This window comes from Cuculus canorus, chromosome 3 (genome assembly GCF_017976375.1).
Source record: "Cuculus canorus isolate bCucCan1 chromosome 3, bCucCan1.pri, whole genome shotgun sequence".
Taxonomy (NCBI): Eukaryota; Metazoa; Chordata; class Aves; order Cuculiformes; family Cuculidae; genus Cuculus; species Cuculus canorus.
Genome location: NC_071403.1, coordinates 67,131,581 through 67,154,188, shown reverse-complemented (window position 1 = coordinate 67,154,188; position 22,608 = coordinate 67,131,581). Strand labels below are relative to the sequence as shown.

General features: G+C 48.6%; 1 protein-coding gene across 11 annotated transcripts in view; it reads right to left on the bottom strand.

The window, feature by feature from the left end:
* The window catches only part of DTNB (dystrobrevin beta), a 161,548-nt gene that overhangs the window by 49,497 nt on the left and 89,443 nt on the right, over positions 1-22,608 (bottom strand). For 9 of the 11 annotated variants that reach the window (XR_008449026.1, XM_054061653.1, XM_054061649.1 and 6 more), the window contains 2 exons: positions 22,019-22,115; positions 15,387-15,407 (listed from right to left, as the gene is read on the bottom strand). Coding sequence is in view for 10 of the 11 variants with exons in the window: in XM_054061653.1 (XP_053917628.1) it covers positions 15,387-15,407; positions 22,019-22,115 (118 nt within the window). In the remaining variant the exon portion in view is untranslated. The remainder of the gene's footprint in view (positions 1-15,386; positions 15,408-22,018; positions 22,116-22,608) is intronic. The other 2 variants (XM_054061652.1, XM_054061657.1) reach the window with 1 other exon arrangement.

Sequence of the window (22,608 nt, the reverse complement as noted above, 5' to 3'; positions counted from 1 at the left end):
AGGCAATGGAGAAGCGCACTCACATTTGCCGAATGTGCAGTCCCTGCACTGGGCCTTGGACAAACTTGGAGAGAGCAAGTTTTCATGCTTAAATTCCTGCAGCAGCAGGTGCTCCTCCTGTCCATCCAGAGTGGATTCCGCTTCCTCAGATTTCTCTTAGGTCTAGTACATCCACAGAACGGGAAGGACATGGATCTGTTGGAGCAGGTCCAGAGGAGGCCACGAAGATGATCCGGGGGCTGGAGCACCTCCCATCTGAGGACTGGCTGAGAGAGTTGGGCTTGTTCAGCCTGGAGACGAGAAGGCTGCGGAGAGACCTTAGAGCAGCCTCTAGTACTGAAAGGGGCTCCAGGAAGGCTGGGGAGGGGCTCTGTGTGATTCTATGATCATTTTGCTGATTAAACTGAGCATGATGTGTGACCTTGTGTCCCACGCACAGAGCACATAATGATGACCAGGGTCAGATTTATGTGTTGTGCTTCCAATAGGAAAATTCTTGTTGCTTGAGAGCACGCAAGTCCCTGTGGATTTTGCTCCTTGTGATATGAATATATAATCATAGCATCACAGAGTAGTTTGGGTTGGAAGGGACCTTAAAGCCTATCCAGTTCCAACCCCCTGTCATGGGCAGGGACACCTCCCACTGGATCAGGTTGCTCCAAGCCCATCCAACCTGGCCTTCAACACCTCCAGGGATGGGGCAGCCACCACTTCTCTGGGCAACCTGGGCCAGGGCCTCCCCATCCTCACAGGAAAACTTTTCTGCCTAAGATCTCATCTCAATCTCCCCTCTTGCAGCTTCAAACCATTCTCTCTCATCCTATTCCTACACGCCCCAATCAAGAGCCCCTCCCCAGCTTTCCTGTAGGCAATATGATCCATTCCTTATGTTTTCCAGGAGCCTTTGTCAGAAAGTAAGAGCAGGGCATGCTCTGGGTTGGATGACAGTAAGAACCAAGTTTTCCCATCCCAAACCTGAGCCAGAGGCGCCTTTTTTTATATCGTCTGGGGTCAAGCATCAGGAAAAAAAGCTCGTTTCCTTCTTTGAGAGAAAAAACCCACTGGGAATAAAACTTGCCATGAGCTCCTATCTATAGCCCCAAGCAGATGCTGTTTTGTAACAAGTTCATCTAAGAAGCATCACTCCAGAGGAAAAGGATCAGAGCAGGGCTGACTGGCACAGAAATGGATACGGGAGGCACTGTCAGTGCCTTCAGCCCCTTTGTGCCCCATGCATGGGCAGAGCAGTGAAATCTCTCCAGTTCCATGCTCCCTCATACGCAGATGGTTTCCCAAAGCAGCATCGTGTTGCCAGCTGAGCAGCGCGCACCGCGGTGCTGACACAGACTGATGAACTCAGCTGGGCTTCGGGTTCTCCCTGTGGGCAGAGCAGCAGTTGCCTTGGATGCCGCGGCAGCAAGAGCGCCTGCTGCCTTGGCTGAGCTGATGACCCATGGGGTTGGCGGTGGGCAGACAAGATGTCAGGCAGCTCTCGGCACGCAGCAGCACACAGTCCACCCCATCAACACCAGCTCCTTAAAGATCCAGGCTTCTCCTCTTCTTCCTCTTTCTTCGGAATCCTAGTGCTTGCAGTTCTGATATTCTACATCATCATCCTGTGCTCTCCTTAGTTTCAAAAGTGGCTCTTGCCATCTGACCCGACTCCCCAGCGCCCCTTCCTGATATCTGGGAGTTTCAATAGGAAGAGAATTGTCCTGCGCTGGTTTTAATCTAAGGGAGGGCAGATTCAGACTGGATAGAAGGCAGAAATTCTTCACACTCAGGGTGGTGAGGCCTTGGCCCAGGTTGCCCAGAGAAGTGGTGGCTGTTCCATCCCTGGAGGTGTTCAGGGCTCAGTTGGATGGAGCTTTGAGCAACCTGATCCAGTGGGAGTTGTCCCTGCCCATGGCAGTAGGGTGGAACTGGATGGGCTTTGAGGTCCCTTCCAAACCAAACCATTCCATGATTCTCTGATTCTAAATAAAAGCCAGGCCTGGCTATCATGGTCTGGCACTTGCAGATAGGGATGTGGAAGACCTTGGGCCACTCTAATCATCAGCCCTTTGGGAAATGTGTCTCCCTGCAGCATTGACAGAACCAGGGAGTGTGAATGGGGACAGAATAAGATACATAAGCAGATGGGCTTAGCTCTGATCTCCAGCCCCATTGGAACGTGGGTGGCTTGAAGGCCAGCATGGAACATAGAATCATGGAACGATTTTAGTTGGAAGGGACCTCAAAGCCCACCCAGCCCATCCAGCAAGGATGCACTCTTGCTTCTATTTTCAGCTCCAGGAATTTACTTAAACTTCATGGAAAACTTCAGGCCATTTCTTCTTATCATAGTAACTAGTGATAGGATGACAGGGAATGACCTCTAGTTGCACCAGGATAGGTTCAGATTGGGCAGCAAGAACAATTTCTTAACCAAAAGGGTTCTCAGCCACTGGCAGAGGCTGCCCAGAGCAGTGGCGTAGTCTCCATCCCTGGAGGGATTTAAAACACAGATGGATGAGGTCAGGGATGTGGTTTGGTAGTGGACGAGTACAGTTGGACTTGACGATCTCAAAGATCTTTTCCAACCAAACATTTCTATGATTCTCTGATTTAAGCCTTTCTCACAGCAAGCTTTCCCCTTGCCTCCACTCACTGAATTTATTTCAACAGAGAAAGGTTCAGAGAGAAGAAGATTAATTTTCACGTTAGCAGAGCTTTTCCTAAACTCCGTTAGTTCAAACACAGATTTTCTGGTTCTCCACTGTTTTAATTCTTTGTGGATTGAAGCCCATCTGCTCCAGGGTTGCAGCATCATAGGGGGATTTACAGGAGTTGGACTAAATCACAAATAAAATCACAGAATGGTTTCGGCTGGAAAAGACCTTTAAGATCATCGAGTCCAGCCATCGATCCAGCCCTGCTAAGCCCACCATTAGACCACGTCCCCAGGTATGATATCTATTCGACTTTTAAACACCTCCAGGGATGGGGACTCAACCACCTTGCTGGGCAGCCTCTGACAGTGCCTGACAACCCTTTCAGTAAAGAAATTCCTCCTAATTCAACCTAAATCTCCCCTGGTGCATCTTGAGGCCATTTCCCCTTGTCCTGCCACTGGCTACCAGGGAGAAGAGACCAACACCCACCTTGATCCAACTTCCTTTCAGACAGTTGTAGACAGTGATGAGGACTCCCTCAGTCTCTTTTTCTCCAGACTAAACAACCACAGCTCCCTCAACTGCTCCCCATAAAGCTTCTTCAAGCACAAACCCAATCCGGATTACACAATGACTTTAGGAGTCAGAACAACTTTCATTTCACTTTGATAAATAAAACCCTTACAAGGCTTCACGCTGGAAGCCGAATCTACAGCTGGAACAGATATTTCGTACCATCAGACTCCTGGGTAAGACCATTTTGATCTTGCCCTGAGGGTAAATTGATTCCAGGTAGGGTTTTGCTGTTCCTACAGCATGGTGCAATATTCGCACTGGTGTTTGACTACGTGAGGTGTTCTGATCGCTAGGGTGTAAACAGGTGTTGTCACAGAGCAGCAGCCACCACTGTGCAAGAGGAAGCGTTCATGGTAATGGCTAACATAACATCTGAGTAGCAAACAGTGAACCTCAGCGTCTCCAGGGTCTGGAGTTCATGATCTTTCTTTAACAGCAAACAGCACCGTGTCTCTATTTCCTAGGTTCTTTATCTTCTAGTGTTCTTCAAACCTGCTCAAATCACAAAACCAGCAAAAAAAAAGTAAAGACAAACACATGGCTCAAAGGTTTTACCCTGTCAGGAGCACCACACACCATCCCATCTGGCAACCAGCTCCATGGCCAGCCAGGAGGACATCTGGCCACAACCTCCATGGCCATGCAGGAGGACATCAAGCCACCTTCCAGCCAACTTCCATGGCCAACTGGGAGAACATCCAGCCAATCTCCATAGCCAGCTGGAAGGATACCCAGCCACCTTCCAGTCAACCTCCATGGCCAGCCAGGAGGACACCCAGCCACTTTCCAGCCAAACTCCATGATCAGCTAGGAGGATGCCCAGTCACCTTCCAGCCAGCCTCCACGACCAGGTGGGAGGACGCCCAGCCACCTCCCCACCAGCCTCCATGGGCAGCTGGGAGAAGGTCTGGCCACCTTCCAGCCAACCTACAGACAAGCTAGCACAAGCTGGGCAAAGATTTCCTCTGGGGTGATGGAATTGGGACACTTTTAAAGAAAAACTGAATCAACAACGATGGGATAAGAGTGAGGTAGACACCAAAATGCAAATCCTCTCTAAAGGTGCAATGCTGTCTTCAAAACCAGGTTCGCTGGCATGCAGCTCATGGGGAGACATTACTAAATGAGATTTCATAGAATCATGGAACCATTAAGGACCTCAAAGGAAGGATCTTCCTTAAAGAAAAGGACCTCTAAGCTCATCCAGTCCAACCATCAGCCCAATACCACCGTGCCTGCTAAGCCATGAGCCAAAGCACCATGGCCACACGCTATTCGAACCCCTCCAGGGATGGGGACTCCACCACTGCCATGGGCAGCCTCTGCCAGGGCTTCACAACTCTTTCCATACAGAAATTCTTCCCAACATCCAATCTAAACTTCCTTTGGAACAAATTGAGGCCATTTCCTCTCATCCCATCCCTTGTTCCTTGGGAGAGAAGACCAACACCCATGTGGCTTCAACCTACTTTCCAGGAGCTGCAGAGAGCCATGAGGTCTCCCCTCAGCCTTCTCTTCTCCAGACTAAACAACTCCAGCTCCCTTGAGCTGCTCCCAGAACCCCTAGGCTCCAGACCCTTCCTCAGCTCTGACACAAACACAGGTTTGAGACAGCGCACTGTGTTGACAGTTACAGGTTGTGTCTTCTCATAGTGCTTTCATCTGCTCAAAGTCAGAGAGCAAAAGTGTGTTTGTGGGCTAGGGAAAGAACAAATTGGAGAGAAGCCAATACCCCAAGGAACAACCAACTTCAAAAAGAGAACAGTTTACAACACAGTCAGTAAAAGGGTGATTTATACCTAAAGGGATTATTTTGTTGTATCGGACCATACCTAAAGCCTTGTGCTGCACAGAACATGCTTTAACAAGATGTTCCAGGGCTCCCTTTGAAAGAGACAACCCTTATAAAGAGACAAGGTGGAAAAAGGGGAAACTTCTTACAAAGGAAAGGGCCAAACCAGAGCAGTGAAGCCTGTGTAACAGATGATGAGACGAGCCCCAAATCACTGCCAGCTGTTTGCAACCTTTGCCCAGTGAAATGAATTTTGTGTGAGGTCAAGAAATCCCAAATTGCCGTTTCCTCTTGCTATTAATAAGGGCCAGGTGCCATATAAACCTACTCTGGGTCCAGATGTCCTCCATGTGGCTTTGATCACTCTTCAAGGCTTGGGCAAGGGTAGGAGAGAAAGTCTTACAGATGCTCATGCAGAATCACAGAATCATGGAATGGTTTGGGATGGTAGGGACCTCAAAACTCATCCAGTTCCAAGCCCATGCCATGGGCAAGGACTCCTCCCACTGTATCAGGTTGCTCAAATCCCATCTTTGAGGCTGTCAGAGAAATGCCTTTAGCATTAATTTCTCTGCAATGTAATTACTGGGCATTACCAACATTGTACACCTCCCAGAATCTGCAGGTCAGCAGTGCTGATGGCATTCCTGCAAGGCGTGGAGTGGGCAGACCCTCAGAAGTTACAGCAACATGGGATTCTCCCACATTTACCATGATTGTGCACAAGAAACAATCGTTTCTGCAAACAGCCACAACATAGGCAACAGCTTAACTTGAATTTCATCAACAGCTTGGGGGAAGTCTTAGAATCATAGAATCGTGGAATGGTTTAGGTTGGAAGGGACATCAAAGCCCATCCAGTTCCAACCCCCTGCCATGGGCAAGGACACCTCCCACTGGATCAGGTTGCTCCCTGATCCATCCAACCTAATGAATGTCTACAGAAGTAACAGTCTTGAATGTCTGCAGAAGGATCATGTTTCCCTGTCTCCGAAATGGAGGCACTCAATAGAATACGGAAAGATGGGACGATGTATCATCGCATAGTATGGTTAAGATTAAAATGCTAGGAAAAGGCAAGCATATCCAGTATTTATGGCACCAGGAAGTTGTATTGAGACCTCAATCCTACTGTACAGCACAGGAGAAGGAATCAGTAACTGCAGAGAAGGACACGTTACATGGGATCGTATCCTGCAGCAGGAGTGTGCACACACTGCCCACACTCACTTAAACTTACAAGGGCCTGTAGTAATGGAACAAGGGGAAAATGCTTTAAATTGGAAGAGGGAAGATTTAGACTGGACACTGGGGAGAAATTCTTCACAATGAGGGTGGTGAGGCCCTGGCTCAGGTTGCCCAGAGAAGTGATGGCTACCCCATCCCTGGAGGAGTTCAAGGCCAGATTGGATGGGGCTTTGAGCAACCTGATCCAGTGGGAGGTGTCCTTGCCCATGGCAGGGGGGTTGGAACTGGATGGGCTTTGAAGTCCCTTCCAATTCAAAACATCCCATGATTCTATGATTCTAAAATTGTTCCTGCTGGGCAGCTTCTTGCCAGAGGTTCTGTTTGGGAAACAAACTCAATCCTGTCAGCTGGTTTTGAAATAAATCAGGACAAATAAGTGCATTTTCTTCCCAAAAGCAAGTGTAGTTGTGATGCTTCTGCCCAGAGCTTTGTTAAAAATGGCAGCAGCTTAAATGCTGGAACTTGGCAGACGTGTCTTTCTCAGCGAAGGCAGGACTTGGAAGACAAGAAACCGAACAAACTCCTGCCTGTTCTTAGCTGTGCAATCCAAAACGTGATTAAATCCAGAGGAATGCAATTCAGGGAAGGCATGAATGGAGCGGGTGCTCTGCAGGGACCGTTCTGCCTTGTGGCTGTTACTCTTTGTGGGACAGCGGAAAAACCACGCTACTCTCTGACAGCTTCCCAATGGCTATTTTGGAAAACATCTCTGGTTACTACAAGTCAGAATTAAAAATATCCAAGAGCTCTCTGCTGTTTTAGTTCTCCTTGTGCATTGGACAGTCCTTGCTCACTCGTGCTGTTTACATGACCTCCAAAGTAGGGTGGAATCACAGAATCACAGAATGGTTTGGTGGGAGGAGACCTCAAAGCCCATTCAGTTTCAACCCCCTGACATGGGCAGGGACACCTCCCATCCAACCTGGCCTTCAACACCTCCAGGGATGGAGCAGCCACCATTTCTCTGGGCAGCCTGGGATAGGGCCTCCCACTCTCACAGAAAAAGATCCCTAAGATCTCATCTCTATTTCCCCTCTTGCAGGCTAAAACCGTCCCCCTCATCCTGTCCCTACACTCCTTCATCAACAGCCCCTCCCCAGCTTTCCTGGAGCCCCTTTCAGTACTGGAAGCTGCTCTAAGGTCTCCTTGGAGCCTTCCCTTCTCCAGGTCGAACAAGCCCAACTCTCTCAGCCAGTCCTTGTACGGCACGTTCTCCAGCCCTTGGATCATTTCTGTGGCCTCCTCTAGACTCACTCCAACAGATCCATGTCCTTCCTGTGCTGAGGACTCGAGAACTGGACACAGGGCTCTAGGTGGGATCTCATCAGAGTGGAGCAGAGAGACAGAATCCCCTCCCTGGCCCGGCTGGTTCCACTGCTTTGGATGCAGCCCAGGACATGGTTGGTTTCTGGGCTGTGAGCACCCATTGCTGGCTCATGTTGAGCTTCTCATCCCCTAGTGCCCCAAATCCTTCTCCTCAGGGCTGCTCCAAATCCATTCTCCACCCACCCTGGATTTGTTCTTGGGGTTGTCCCAACCCTGATGTCCCTGTCCTACCTGACACTCAACCACCAGAGGACAGAGTGTTCCATCAGAGCAAAGAGACTTCCAAGAAAGCAATCCTGATGTGTATCCATGGGTATTCCTTACTTTCCCCCTCATGCCCCAAAAAGTCATCTCTTAGGGGCAGTGCTGCCAAGTGAAGAGCAGGGCAAGGTCTTCTTTACCTCCCATACCTGATGTTACCATAGACCCAGCCTTCCTCTTTGAAATGTCTACTGACAGATAAACTCCATAGGCACAGAGGTCTGGCTCCCTTCATGACACGAACATCTACATGGCTCTTTCAGGAGCCTTCCTAGGTTTGATATCCTCCAGGAGGCCCACGGATGGCTCTCAGTGAGGAGGCACCAATTCCGAGCTTATCCTAAATCTGTGCCAGTCTACATTAGTGAGTTGAATCATACCCAGGAGTGTTTCTGGCACTGGAACAGGATAACTTACAGCATCTAGGTGTCAGAATGCTCTCTGGCACAGTTGTGACACATTTCAGCCAGCACATTCCCCAGCAGCTCCCAGCACACCGTTCCCAACTCTGCAGGCAGCAGAAGGTCTTGGAGGCTAAGAAAACCTGGTAGCATGGAGGCAGGAATCTTCGTACGAGCTGCCTTGAGCATCAGAGAGCTTTTCCATGGGCATTTACCAGCACAGACAGAGCCTGCACACTACAAAACTTGTCAGTTTCACCAAACAAGGGATTTAAGGCTGCCAGTGTGGTGGGTAACCAGATTTGGTCCTTTCACAGAATCATGGAATAGTTTGAGTTTGGAAGGGACCTCAAAGCCCATCCAGTTCCAAGCCCCTGCCATAGGCTGGGACATCTCCCACTGGATCAGGTTGCTCCAAGCCCCATCCAACCTGGCCTTGAACACCTCCAGGGATGGGGCAGCCACCACTTCTCTGGGCAACCTGGGTCAAGGCCTCCCCATCCTCACAGGAAAATATTTCTTTCTAAGATCTCATCTCAATCTCCCCCCTTGCAGCTCAGAACTGGTCCTATTGCTGCTCTCCCTAATCAAGAGCCCCTCCCAGTACTGAAAGGGGCTGTCTTGGAGCCTTTTCAGCACTGGGAGGCTGTTCTAAGGTCTCCCTACAGCCTTCTCCAGGCTGAACAACCCCAATTCTCTCAGCCTGTCCTCATACGGGAGGTGCTCCAGTCCTCAGATCATCTCTGTAGCCTCCTCTGGACTTGCTCCAACAGCTCCATGCCCTTCCTGTGCTGAGGACTCCAGAACTGAACTTGCCTTAAATTTATCCCAAATTGGCAGTTTTGCCTTATCCTACATGCTGTGTCTTAGGCTGTTCACTCCTACCTGCCAGAAGATGGTCTTCCACTATTTCTGAGAAGTTTTTCAGTTAGGACTATAAACAAATGTCATCCAAAGCAAGTTGGTTCCATCAGTGAAATACCTGGCAGACATAATCCATCAATGTTGAGAGCTTGCTCATCATCCACAGAGACAAAGATGTGCCCTGCAGATGAACAAGGCCGTGCAGCTAACTTGCAGTGTTGAGGCACTAGGAGGAATTCCTCACGGTTAAGACGCATCAGTTGTGATGGTGGGAATCGCCCAGATGTGCATCAGCAATCCGCTCTGGAGAGGCACACAGGACCGCTGACTGATGCACAAACAGATGCAGAACCGAACAGCAGTCTCAGATTTGGATATCAACACACTGAGACTTCTCCAGCTGTTACGGGGCTCTTCCAGGGCAGGAATTTCCCACTCACAGGTTTCTACATCCTCTGGGAAAGGACGCAGGTACCATCCTAGCTGGTTGCCCAGGCTCAGCTTTGCCGTAGCCTTTGGTTAAGAAGGTTCACCTCAATAAAGATACGTGCATAGCTGCCCTCACGCTCCTCAAGCCGACTGAAACATAGAATCAGAGAATATCCTGAGCTGGAAGGGACCCACAAAGATTAGAGTCCGACTTTTGTCCCATAGGACAACCCCAACATTCACGTCATGGGTCTGACGTCGTTGGCCAAATGATTCTGGAATATTGTCAGGCTTGTGCTGGGACTGCTTCCCTGGGGAGCTGTTCCAGTGCTCCACCACCCTCTGGGAGAAGAACCTGTTCCTAATGTTCCACCTAACCCTCCGCTGGTGCATCTTCCTGCCATTCCCTCGGGTCAGAAAGTCCAGCTCCTGCTCCTCCTGCTCCCTGTGTGAGGAAGCTACAGCCTGCGATGAGGTCTCCTCTCCATCTCTTCTTCTCCAGGCTCAACAGACCAACTGACTTCATCTGTTCCTCGTACAGCTTCCCCTCTAAATCCTCTCCCAGGTCCATGCCCTCCTCCGGATGCTTTCCAGTAGCTTTAGATCCTTTTTATCCTGTGGCACCAAAACCAGCACCCAGTGCAGAGCAGAGCGGAATCTGAATGATGAATTTGAACGATGGGAGGAAAACGGCAACTCCTGACTCCCCTCCATGGGATCAGAGGCAACTCTCCCACAATTTCCATGACTTCACAAGGATTGTTGGGTGAGAGCACGTCCACTTTTTCTAATTGTCAACACAACCTCAAAATTAATGAGTCCAATCTGCTCTGCTATGTCCTATAGTTCCCACCATCTTCTGAAAGGAGATTTCCATTCCAGTGTTTAAACACTCCCATGTGAGCTCCTCTGCTGTGAAGAAGCCGTTTCTGGGTCTGTTTGGCATTAGAGAAGTTCTCTTGTGTTGGCGTATGAGCGCTTGACGCTCTTCTGGATTTGTTGTATGGATTGTAGGACACACCAAAGACATCATCCATGCAATGTACAACTTTCTGAATTCCTTCAACGTTCTTCTGAACACTGAACAGCACAGCTCCAGCGGCTGCTCGTTTGACGAGGAAACAAAGAAGGTTTAATATTTAGCAGATTGTTCCAGCCTCTCACCAGCTGTGAAATGAAAAAGCTCCTGTTGTAAATTAGGATCTAAGCTGGCAAGAATCTTTATTAGCTGGGACACAACAATCTCATCAGTAGTAGAGAATGGCGTGGTGGACTATGGACACCACGTGGCTCAATACTCTGTTTCTGGAATAGTATCTCCCCACAATGAGTTGCTCCTCAAGTGTCTGGCCAGGACTGGCCCCACTGATTCCAAGGGGCAGAGAAAAAGGGAAAGACAGGACAGAAGCTTTCAAAACCTTTCAAAATGCTGTCTAATGGGTTTAAGTGTCAAGGCAAACAAGAGAGCAAAATGAGCTCTTCTTTAAGCACCTTCTCGCAAAGCGCAGAAGTGAAACTGCATGGTTTTGGAGGATATAACTTCAAGATGAGACTGCGTCAGTTCCCCCAGGAACCCTGCGAGTGTCTGGAAAGGTCAAAAACCACTGTGCACCATACGCAACATGTGATTACTGCTTGGACATCAGATGGTGAGCAAAGGTGAAATGAAGCTGAAAGACAGAAGACCGAGATGAGATCTTAGGAAGAAATGTTTTCCTGTGAGGGTGGGGAGACCCTGGCCAAGGTTGCTCAGAGAACAACCTCAACTCTAGAACAGTGCAGATCCCAACACAGTCTGTGATGTGTAGGGTTGTTATCTGCCACACAAAATCTAGTTGGAGGCCAACTGCCCACGTCTCAAGTTTTGATACTAGAGCCAGTACTGTTTAACACCTTCAGTGATGACCTAGGTGATCCTATCATGCACTTTCCACAAGTCTGCAGACAATGCAAAACTGGGAAGTGTGGTTTATAGACCAGACAGTTGTGCTACCATTCAGAGGGATCTGGAAAGAGTGCAGAACTAGGCACACAGGGACCTTATCATGCTCAAAAGAGGGTGTAAAGTCCTGCTCCTGAGAAGAAGTAACCCTGTGCATCGAGTGCACAACTGGGGCTGACTGGCAGCTTGGCAGAAAAAGACTTTGGGGTCCTCCAGAGAAGCTGAACATGAGCCAGCAATGGATCCTTCCAGCAAAGAAAGTCAACAGCATCCTGGCAGCATGTTGACGGAGGTGATCCTACCCCTCAACTCAGCACTTGGTGCAGCTGCATCTGGAGTGCTGGGTCCAGTTCTGACAACTCAGCACAAGAAAGATTGAAGCAAGATTGGAGCAAGTCCAAAGAAGAGACAAAAAGATGGTTAAGGAACCAGCATATCTGCCATATGAGGAGAGGCTGAAGGAGCACTTAGCTTCAAGAAGACAAAGGTCAGGGGGGATCTTATCAACACATACAAATCCTAAACAGAAGCAAGTAATGAAAGCAGAGCTAGATCCTTCTCAGCAGTATCCAGTGAAAGGATCAGAGGCGATGAAATGGAAATAGAGACACAAGTAGAAATAGAAATATAGGAAATTCTGTTTAAAAACCAAATAAAAACTTTCTCATGGTGAGGGCACTGAATCACTGGAACTGGCTGCCCAGAGAGGTTGTGGAGTCTCCATCCTTGGAAATCCTCAAAACATGGAGGGACAAATTCCTGAGCAGCCTGACATAGCTGACCCTGCTCTGACCATAGCAAGATGGACCAGATGATCTCCAGAGGAGTCCTTCCACCTCAGGTACATTGTGATCTGTGCGTGTTTCTCAGCCAAGTGGAGCCTGGAATTCTGAATCCTGGGGTTTCCAGCTTTACAGCTAAGAATATACAGGGAGTATAAGTATAGTTGAGAGCACTTAGGGCTGCTTCAATCCATGCAAACACGAAGATCATAGAATGGTTTAGGTTTGAAGGGACCTCAAAGCCCATTCAGTCCCACCTGCTGGCCATGGGCAGGGAGACCTCCCACTGGATCAGGTTGCTCAAAGCCCCATCCAGCCTGGCCTTTAACATCTCCAGGGATGGGACAGCCACCACTTCTCTGGGCAACCTGGGCCAAGGCCTCCCCGCTCTCATTGTAAAGAATTTCTTCCTAATGTCTTATCTAAGTTTTTCTCCTTCCAATTTAAAGCCATTCCCCTGTGCCCTATCACTATGGGCCCTTGTAAAAAGTCCCTCCACAGCTTTCCTGGAGCTCCTTCAGGTATTGGAAGCTGCTCTAAGGTCGGCCCACAGCCTCCTCTTCTCCTTGCTGAACAATCCCAACTCTGTTCTTGTACAGGAGGTGCTCCAGCCTTCAGGTCATCTTTGTAGCCTCCTCTGGACTCACTCCAACATATCCATATCCTTCTTAGCTTGGAGATTCCAGAGCTGGACACAATACTGCAGTTCTGGTATGCCAAACATAAGAAGGACATGGAACTGTGGGAACAGGTCCAAAGGATATGAAGGTTCAAGTCCTGCAGATCAGCAACGTGCCCTTTAGTTGGTCAGAATCTGCGTTCTTGAGTTTCGAATCCTTTTTGGCTCATTCATTACAGATTCCAGTGGGATAAGACAGAACGTCAGTGTGTTGACATCATTTCAGCAGTCATTTTTGGTTGTCTTCTCCTCCTACTAACACAGTGTTCCAGGGAAAGAAGGAAGGTAAAACCGGGCAAATTCTTCCCCTAATCTCATATTTACCCTTCTTTATCCATAACCAAGTTGGACATGACAGCACAGGAAAACAAGGTCAAATAACACAGCATTTCCACATAGATGGTTATTTCCGGTGATGGTGATGCGTAGAACAACATACAAAACAGCATTCCACTCACACAGCCAGAAGCTGGAAGGGAGGACAGGGAGGGTGGTGTTTCGGTGGTTTCCCTTCCTTTAGGAAATTCCTTGTCACATGCTGCAATCTGCTCCCTTCCTTATGCCAAGGAATTTCTGCAAGGTGCCTTAGGAAACCCCGGGATAAATCTTCACCAGCAGCATCAACTAAGGGTGAAAAGGGCTCCAATGTGATCACGGAATCATAGAATCGCCTCGTTGGAAAAGACTTTTGAGATCATCAAGTCCAACCGTACCAGTTTACTACTAAACAGATCCCTGAGCACCTCATCTACACATCCTTTAAACACTTCCAGGGATGGGGACTCCAGCACTGCCCTGGGCAGCCTCTGCCAGCGCCTGAGAACCCCTTCCATGAAGAAATTTTTCCTGATGTCTAATCTGAACCTGCCTTGGTGCAACTTGAGGCCATTTCCTCCCATCCTATTCCTGAAACTTGGGAGAAGAGATCAGCATCCATCTGGCTCCAACCTCCTTTCCAGGAGCTGCAGAGAGTGATGGGGTCTCCCATCAGCCTCCTCTTCTCCAGATTAAACAGCCCCAGGGACCTCAGCTGTTCCCAGAACCCCTGGGCTCTAGACCCTTCCCCAGCTCCATTCCCCTCCTCCAGATGTTCTCCAGCACCTCAAGGTCTTTCTTGGAGTGAGGGGCCCAAAACTGAACCCAGGATTTGAGGTGTGGCCTCTCCAGTAGTGAGTGCAGGGGGACGATCCCTTCCCTACTCCTGCTGGCTACCCCATGGCAGATCCGTGCCAGGATGCTGTTGGCCCTTTTGGCCACCTGGGCCACTGCTGGCTCATGTTCAGCCACTGTTGAGCAGCACCCTTTTCCTCTGGGCATCTTTCCAGCCACTCTTCCCCAAGCCTGGAGCGCTGCACGGGGTTGTTGTGACCCAAGTGCAGGACCCGGCACTCAGCCTTGTTGACCCTCATCCCGTTGGTCGCAGCCCATGTATCCAGCCTGTTCAGAAGACGTGCACTTACCACCATCTTCTTGTTAACCTGATGATGGAACTTGAATAAAAGGCCCCTCAGGAGCCCCCAAAAGCCTGGTTCAGCACACGTAGCACTGAACCATTCTCAGCAATAGAAGTTACCCAGAAATATCTATTTCCTTACCAAAACCAAGTCACTGGAATTTCCAATTCATGTATCAGATATCCACCTTGGGTATCGGATAAACAACCCGTAAACCCCCAACAACGGGAAACACAGGATTAATCTGCATTACAGCTTCGTGTATAAAGAAAACCACATTCGAAAATGCTCAGGATTTGTTCTGCTGGGGAGAAGACATCGAACAGCTGGCTGTTCCCAAGGAAAGCAAAAGGGCTCCCTCTGGAGTGGATTCCAAAATCAACACCGGATTCAGGATTTAATATGTGAGCAGAGGAAATGAAAATCAGCCACAAAGCAAATGCATTCTTGTCTCCCGTTAGTTTACTCATCTCATTTGCAACAAGCACACAGGGAGTAATTCAAGGAGCCCATATCATGTCTGGATGATAAGGATCCATGCCCAGAATATTAAGTCATTAATTAGTTTTCATGCATGGACTTGTATGTGCCGAGGAGACAAATTAAGGGATTCCTAAAGAGACAAGAAAGCTTTCTTAGCACGTGAAATACTCCAAAGGATCACCAACACAACATATTAGAAAGCCAGCTGAGAATCCATGTTTCTAGCCCTGGATGATCATGCAGAATTCCATCAAAACCTAATGAACACAAACACCAGTTGTGAACCCAAGGCAATCATTTCCATTTGCAAGAGAGGGACAGCTTTAAGGACACACACAAACCCATGCTCTACTGGAAACCAATGAGGGCTGCTTTCAAATTTACAAGTGAGAGACCCTATGTTCCCACGGTTTATTTGCATAAAAGCCAATTAACAGCAAATCGTATTTGCATGCAGAAAGAAAAGAGATCATCTATAAAGTGACGTTAACTTACTGCCTGCTTTTGCTCTTCTTCCTAGAAACGTTGGCAGAAGGAAAAGGTGAAGAGAGCAAAAGGAGAGATTAATTATGACATGGAAAGGGAACATACACACAAAATACACAACAGACCCTGTGAGGGAACAGGACACAATGAATGGTGAACGTGACTGCAGGCAGTGAGAGGAAACCAGGGCGCTGGACATAACAGCCAGGGCAAGGAAGCAAAGGTGGCATCTGCTCCATGCTCAAAAAAAGACTCTTGTCTAAAATGCCCTTTGGTGTCAGCAAGAGCTGAACACGTTGGATGGATGTCACAGGATGGCTATAGATCCATGACAGAATGGTTTGGGTTGGAAGAGACCTCAAAGCCCATCCAGTTCCCACATCCTGCCATAGGCAGGGACACCTCCCACTGCATCAGGTGGCTCAAAGCCTCATCCAACCACGAGTTCAACACCTCCAGCGTGTAGGATTGGGTAGGAGGTTGTATATAGGGTAGGGGATCGGATAGAATAAGAGGTTGCATATAGGGTAGGAGGCTGGATAGGATAGGAGATTGGATATAGGGTAGGGGATCCAATGGATCTCCTTCCTTTTACACAGAACCTTTACTGGCTTCTCTTCCTCCCTCAGACTCAGAAATGCCCCTTGAGCTGTCCTCAAAGCAAGAAATATCAGACCACCATCCTCTAAAGTCCAGGAATATCATACAGAGAGGCCACTGCTGCCTGGGATTTGGTTCCCTCTGTGCAAAAATCTGCCATCACAAGGAACTGAACCACCACAGCCTGAGGGCCAAACATCCTGTTTGGTCAGAGGGTGCCATTCCCACCAGGCACACAATGACCACGCAGATGGGATTCAAGAGGCAAATCAAGGAGCAGCAGGCAACCAGGTCTGGACTGGAAGGGGAGAACTGGGAGGGCAAAACACCAAAGATGTGGGATAAGGACAAAGGTGCAGAGGAAACAAATCCTTTGCTGCAATGCAGTATCAGTCAGCGTGGATCAGCACTAATTTGACAGACCGAAAAAGGTGAAATATGGCAGGATTCATCTTTTTGTGAAGCAAGGAAATGCACACTGTGATGTGGCTGGGCCAGCGGGGTCACATCTTGACTTCAACTCCATGAGCATCCCTGGGAATGAGCAAAATATCCCGTAGTGGGGAGTTTCTTTCAGGATTCACAAATTTTCATGGACTTTATCCTCACATACATAATAGCAATTGTGACTGTGAAGGGCTGTTCTGTCTGTGGGCTGGAGGGTGTGGAGGAGCACGGCAGCCACAGTGCGGGCACCACATGCGAAGAATGGCTGCCAGAACATGTTTCGTGTCTCTCATATGTGGAGAAACAGTAATGACAGCTTGGGGTAACAGTGTGTGTTCCATTCAACAGTGGCTTGGCATAGACAGCAAAGGGCTTTGCAGAGGGCAGCAGGACCACTGGGAAGTTCCTCTCCCTGGAAATACAACACATGGAACAAAAGCTCCTTGTGACCTTGAAATCCACGAACTCATTTATCCACCTCCCCTTATTTATTTCCCATCTGAGCAAGATTAACCTGAACTAGTCCCTTAACTTAGAATCGCAGAGCCACAGAGGTTGGAAAAGCCTTCTAAGCTCATCCAGTCCAACCATCAGCCCTACCCCACTGTGCCAACCAAACATGTCCCCACGTGCCACGGCTATACTGTTTCTGAACCTTGCAGGGATGGAGACTCCATCAATGCCCCGGGCAGCCTCTGCCAGGGCTTCACCACTCTTCCAATGAAGGAATATTTCCCAATGTCCAACCTAAATCTCCCCTGGGGCAACATGAGGCCATTTCCTCTTGTCCTACCACTTGTTCCTTGGGAGAAGAAACCAGCACCCACCTCACTCCAGCCTGCTTTTGATGTAGCAGATGTTGGGTATGGTTCTACTGATACATGGCCCAACATCAGCTGCAGAGGCCAGGGCTGCACTCCCCACTCTCCCAGATGTTCCCTCTCATTCCTCCCACCCACACTGGGACTCGCAGGACCAGATGGAAAGCCAGGTCAAGGAAAAGAGCTTAAATGATCTCCGCTTTACCAAAAAAAGTTGTTCATTTGAAAAATAAGGTTTTATCATCAGCTACAGACATGAAAAAACATCTCAAGGGGCGTGGAGCGTTGCAAGAAGGATGGAGTTGTTATCAGAGACATCATCAAATTGGCTGGCAAGAAGATTACGATCAGGGTAATGGAAAAAGTGAAATGCGATACGTCTGCTGAATATCCGTGTGAGTGAAAGCAAAAGCCCTGTGAGAAGGCAGACAATGAGCACTGGGTCTGCTCAGAGTGCATCACAGAGCCCTCAGGAAAAAGGGGAAGCCAAAGCCATTGACCAGGATGAGGAAAAGGAGATGAGAAATACTAGATGAAATTCACTGCTGACAGTACGGACAGGTTGTGGCCACCGATAACCCAGATGGACAGGTCGCCTCTCACATGCAAGGGTTTGAGATGATGAACTAAAGACTGTCCAGAGCGGCAAGGAAGTCACAAAGGTAAACAAAATAGTGCCTGTTTCCTGCAAACATCCGTGGAACTGGGTGGGCTTTGAGGTCCCTTCCAACCCAATCCATTCCACTATTCTATGAAACATTCAAGCAGGACACTACATGGGGTTTGATTACTTCTGCACAAGCAACCAGTACAGTCAAGGGCCTCTCTCTGCTCTGAGGCCAACTATCCCAGCATGGCTCACCATGGGAAAATGGATGAATCTTGGAGAACACTTCCATCCTTTCAAACACCAGCTTGCCTTTCTCTCCTCCTTTCACAGAGGGAGCTAATGTACCAAGCGTTCAGAGACCCAGAGTTAGGTGAGCTGAGTCTAGCCCCAAACGGTGAAACAAGGCAGCATTAAAAACCTATAAAAATACTGCAGAAGAAAATGGAAAAAACCATAAAAGCTTAAGAGCCAATTTAAATTATAAATGACAATTTTTGAAGTGCACTAAATGATGACAGAAGCTAAAAGCTTGTGGGAAAAAATCATGTCTGGCAGGGCTAAAACCAACAAAAAGAAAAAATCATAGAATCATGGAATGGTTTGGGTTGGAGGCGACCTTAAAGCCTATCCAGTTCCAGCCCCCTGCCATGGACACCTCCCACCAGATCAGGTTGCTCAAAGCTCCATCCAACCTGGATTTCAACACCTCCAGGGATGGGGCCGCTACCACTTCTCTGAGCAACCTGGGCCAGGACTTCCCCACCCTCCCAGGAAAACATGTCTTCCTAAGATCTCATCTCAATCTCCCCTCTTTCAGCTTAAAGGCTCGGGAGAAGCTCTACCTGTTTAAATGAGTTACAAAAGGAGATTGAGGAGTGCCTTCCTAGAGATGAGTAAGGATCCGCGTAGGAAAAATCCAGGGTGCTAAAGTTCTCCTTAATGTAATGGAGTGAGAACCACGTGTGCCAAAGCTGATGTGTGGTGTCAGAACGAAACACATTAAAACTGGAAATGAGACATAAATTTTCAACTGCATGAACACATTTGCATTGGCAGTGGATTCTCCATTTCTGATTTCTTCAGCTCAAGAACAGATGTCTTTCTGGAAGATGCTTCCAGCCAATAGGAGCCGCCAGGCTCCATAGAGAGCTAAGGAGGGTAAATGCAAATTGAGACAATTCAGGTTGGAGAGACCTCTGGTGGCCTCACGGCCAGCCTCCTACTAATAGGGTCAAGTTAACCTCAGACAGGGTTGCTTGGAGCCCTGTCCCGTTGGATGCTGAACATCTCCAAAGACAGAGGCAACCCAGCCTCTTCAAGCCTGATCCATGGCTTCAGCATCCTCATGGGAAAGAACCTTCTCCTTGCATCCAGTCCTACCTACCTTTACAATTTTTAAGCAATTGTCGGCACTGAGGGCGTTAATTAAAAGCTATAAATTAAAAAAATCATAGAATCTTAAGGCTGGAAAAGACCTCTAAGATCATCCAGTCCAATCACTAGCCCAAAAAGCTGAGTAAAAGCCAGCTTCTAAGCTAACCATCTAATACAGCCTGGAAGATGTCATTAAAGTTTCTGTCAAGCTCATAACTGAACTGATTCACGGTTCAACTTAGTGAATGGGTCCTAAACCATTCCTTTATCTCACGTGAGCAAGTAATGGCTCCCTTCCCTCTGCTGCCATCCTCCCTCCTGTGCCTTCTGGATCACAGTGCCTGCTGCCCGTGTCTATGCTCTCTCCTCTCTGCAACACCACGCTGTGACCTCCTCACTCTTCTCCTCTGTGTGTCACTGACACCTGCAACCTCTGCTGCTCCACATAGTGTCACATTCAGAGAATCAGAATCACGGAATCATTAATGTTCGAAAAGCCCTCTAACCTCATCCAGTCCAAATGTCAGACCAAACCCAACGTGTTAACCAAACCATATCCCCAGATGCCATGGCCACATGGTTTTTGAGCTCCTCCAGGAATGGGGACTCCACCACTGCCCTGGGCAGCCTCTGCCAGGGCTTCACCACTCTTACAGTAGTGGTGTCCAACCATCTTTCATGTGTCCAACCATCTGAGCAAGAGGAAACATACTGTCCGGGAAGCTGGGAGATGAGAGTCTGATGGCCAAGCAGGCAGAGGAGGCAGATGCGCTGCCTGTCTGTGTCCTGCCTGGCCAGTGGGCAAAGCTCCACAGGTTTCTCTGAAGCCCATGTCTTGTACAGGTTTGAAGCAGTGCATCGGAGACAGAGTCCACCTTGCCTTCAAGATTTTCCAGGTAGAAGAGCAGCAAGTCAAGCCAGTGAACAGAACAGCCATTCACCCTAATGAGATGACAGCATTTGCATCAGGTCATCTTTGGGAGAAGTAGTTGGTGAAGGCTTACATGTGCTTTGAAAACAGTAGGGTCTACTGTCACTAGAGCTTCTCCCCATGTCAAAGCAGATGTCTGCACTGGTTTTGTTACAAAGGGGCTCCTCAAATGCCTGCAAGGAAAATGCTGAGGCTGTGGCCATCTGAACCATGAAGAACCCAAGGGTTTCTGATGCAACAACTTTTTATTCTTTCCTAAACCCATAATTCAGTTTTAGATGCTCATTTTCAGAGATCTCACACCTCAGCTTATAAAGGTTGAGGGTCTGATGAAAACAACAGGAATTTAGCAAGTGATTGTCTTCACATTTTATCAAACAGACAATAAACAAATGGGAAAATGAGAGCATGTAGAACCCTGGCTGGAAGAGAAATGACTTCCCAATTATTGATACCAACTGAGCTCCTCTGCCCACGGGAAGTACATGAACGAGGCACCTCTGACGTGTGTTTGCTCGCAGGCTCCTGGCTGCACACCCCTATCCAGAGCACAAGCCTGTTCTGAAGAGCAACTGCACTGCATGTACAGACGGTGGGAATTCATTATCGCTCTCGAATGTGGTCAAGCTATGAAGGTTTCTGGAATGATCATATAAATCTCTACAACCTGTGCCGATGCTGTCAGCAGCATTGCTGCAAAAGCCTTCCCACTCCCTCCATTACTACAGCATCTTTGCTGCACCCTGCCTTAGATCAAAGACTCATTCAGTACGGACTTTAGGGAGAGGCTCTTGTCCAACTCAAAGAACAGAAAGAATAAAGTCATAATCGTACGTCACACGGCAGTCATCAACCACAAGCTCAGCTCTAGCAGGACTCTGCAAAAATATAATGGCCCCTCATTAGAAACCCAACAATAATGGGTGCTACAGACCAGACCCAATGCCACCATGCTCCCAGAGGTGACTGGGATACCTCCTGGAGAAGCACAGCTCTGTGCCGCTGGGGAGGCCAGTTCTGTATCATAGGGACTAGAGTTCCCAGTATATTTACCAGGTAAAGTTGGCAGAACCAAACTGGTGCCCAGAAAAGCACAGAGCTGATTACCGCATTCAATGCTTCATTAAAGGATAACACATGGTAGGGGCTCTGGATCGTAGGATGACTGAAGTTTGAGTTGGAAGGGACCTCAAAGACCATCCAGTTCCAACCCCCTGCCATGGGCAGGGACACCTCCCACTGGATCAGGTTGTTCAAAGCCCCAGCCAACCTGGCCTTCAACACCTCCAGCGATGGGGCAGCCACCACTTCTCTGGGCAGCCTGGGTCAGGGCCTCAACACCCTCACAGGAAAACATTTCTCCCTAAGATCTCATCACCATCTCCCCTCTTGCACCTCAAAACCCTTCCCATTCATCCTATCCCTACACTCCCTGATCAAGAGCCCCTCCCCAGCTTTCCTGGAGCCCCTTTCAGTACTGGAGGCTGCTCTAAGGTCTGCCTGCAGCCTTCTCTTCTCCAGGCTGAACAACCCCAACTCTCTCAGCCTGTCCTCGTACGGGAGGTGCTCCAGCCCTTGGATCATCTTCGTGGCCTCCTCTGGGCTCACTCCAACAGATCCATGCCCTTCCTGTACTGATATTTCAACCAAAGCAGCAGCATATGAACCTGAGAAGCCATCAACCATGGGCACCAACAGGCAGAGCCAGCATGGCTAGGACTTTGTGCAGATCCCTTCTATTCCTTATGCAGTGTTTAGAATGGAATGGCAGCAAAGTAGGGATTGCAGGGCAGTGACAGTGAATTACCGCACGGGGAAGAGGAGGACACACTGTTACTTCTGACAGGAGGTGGCTTACTTTGAGCAGTTTCATCAGCCCTTCAAGCTGCACCATCAGTTCTCTTCTGCTTTCTTGCAGCGCAGACATCCTCTGTTCTAACTCGTCCTTTCTCTGCCTGTTCAGGTTACATGAAAGAGAGAGTCAGAAAATTAATTCTAGGTCTTTCAAAAAGGAAATTTGCCCCTATAACTGCTTTTTTGGTCTGCATCACTCCTTCTGCTTCCAACTTCAAATAGCCCAGTACAACAACCACGAAACCTCTGTATAAGAGCCACACTCTTCACTGAAACCCCAGAGATCCTTACTTGGTGCCTCGGCAGGAGAAAGTCCTTTTCATACACTTTGCGAAAGAAAAAAACGCTCTTTCTTCCTTTTAAGAACTCTCTTAGAACCAGACCCAGGAATCCTGTGGAGATTTCAGACAAGTTGCACTGAACAGAGAGGAAGGACAGAGAGAAAACAAAGAGGAGAAGAGGCTGCTGGTGTTTGGAAGGGAAAGGCCATCTCCTGGCTGGAGGGAGGCTCGGCAGAGCTGTTCCTGATGTATAATATTTGATGTATCTGCTGTGTCAGAGCCCAGGTGACAAGAAGATGGATATAAGAAGTGA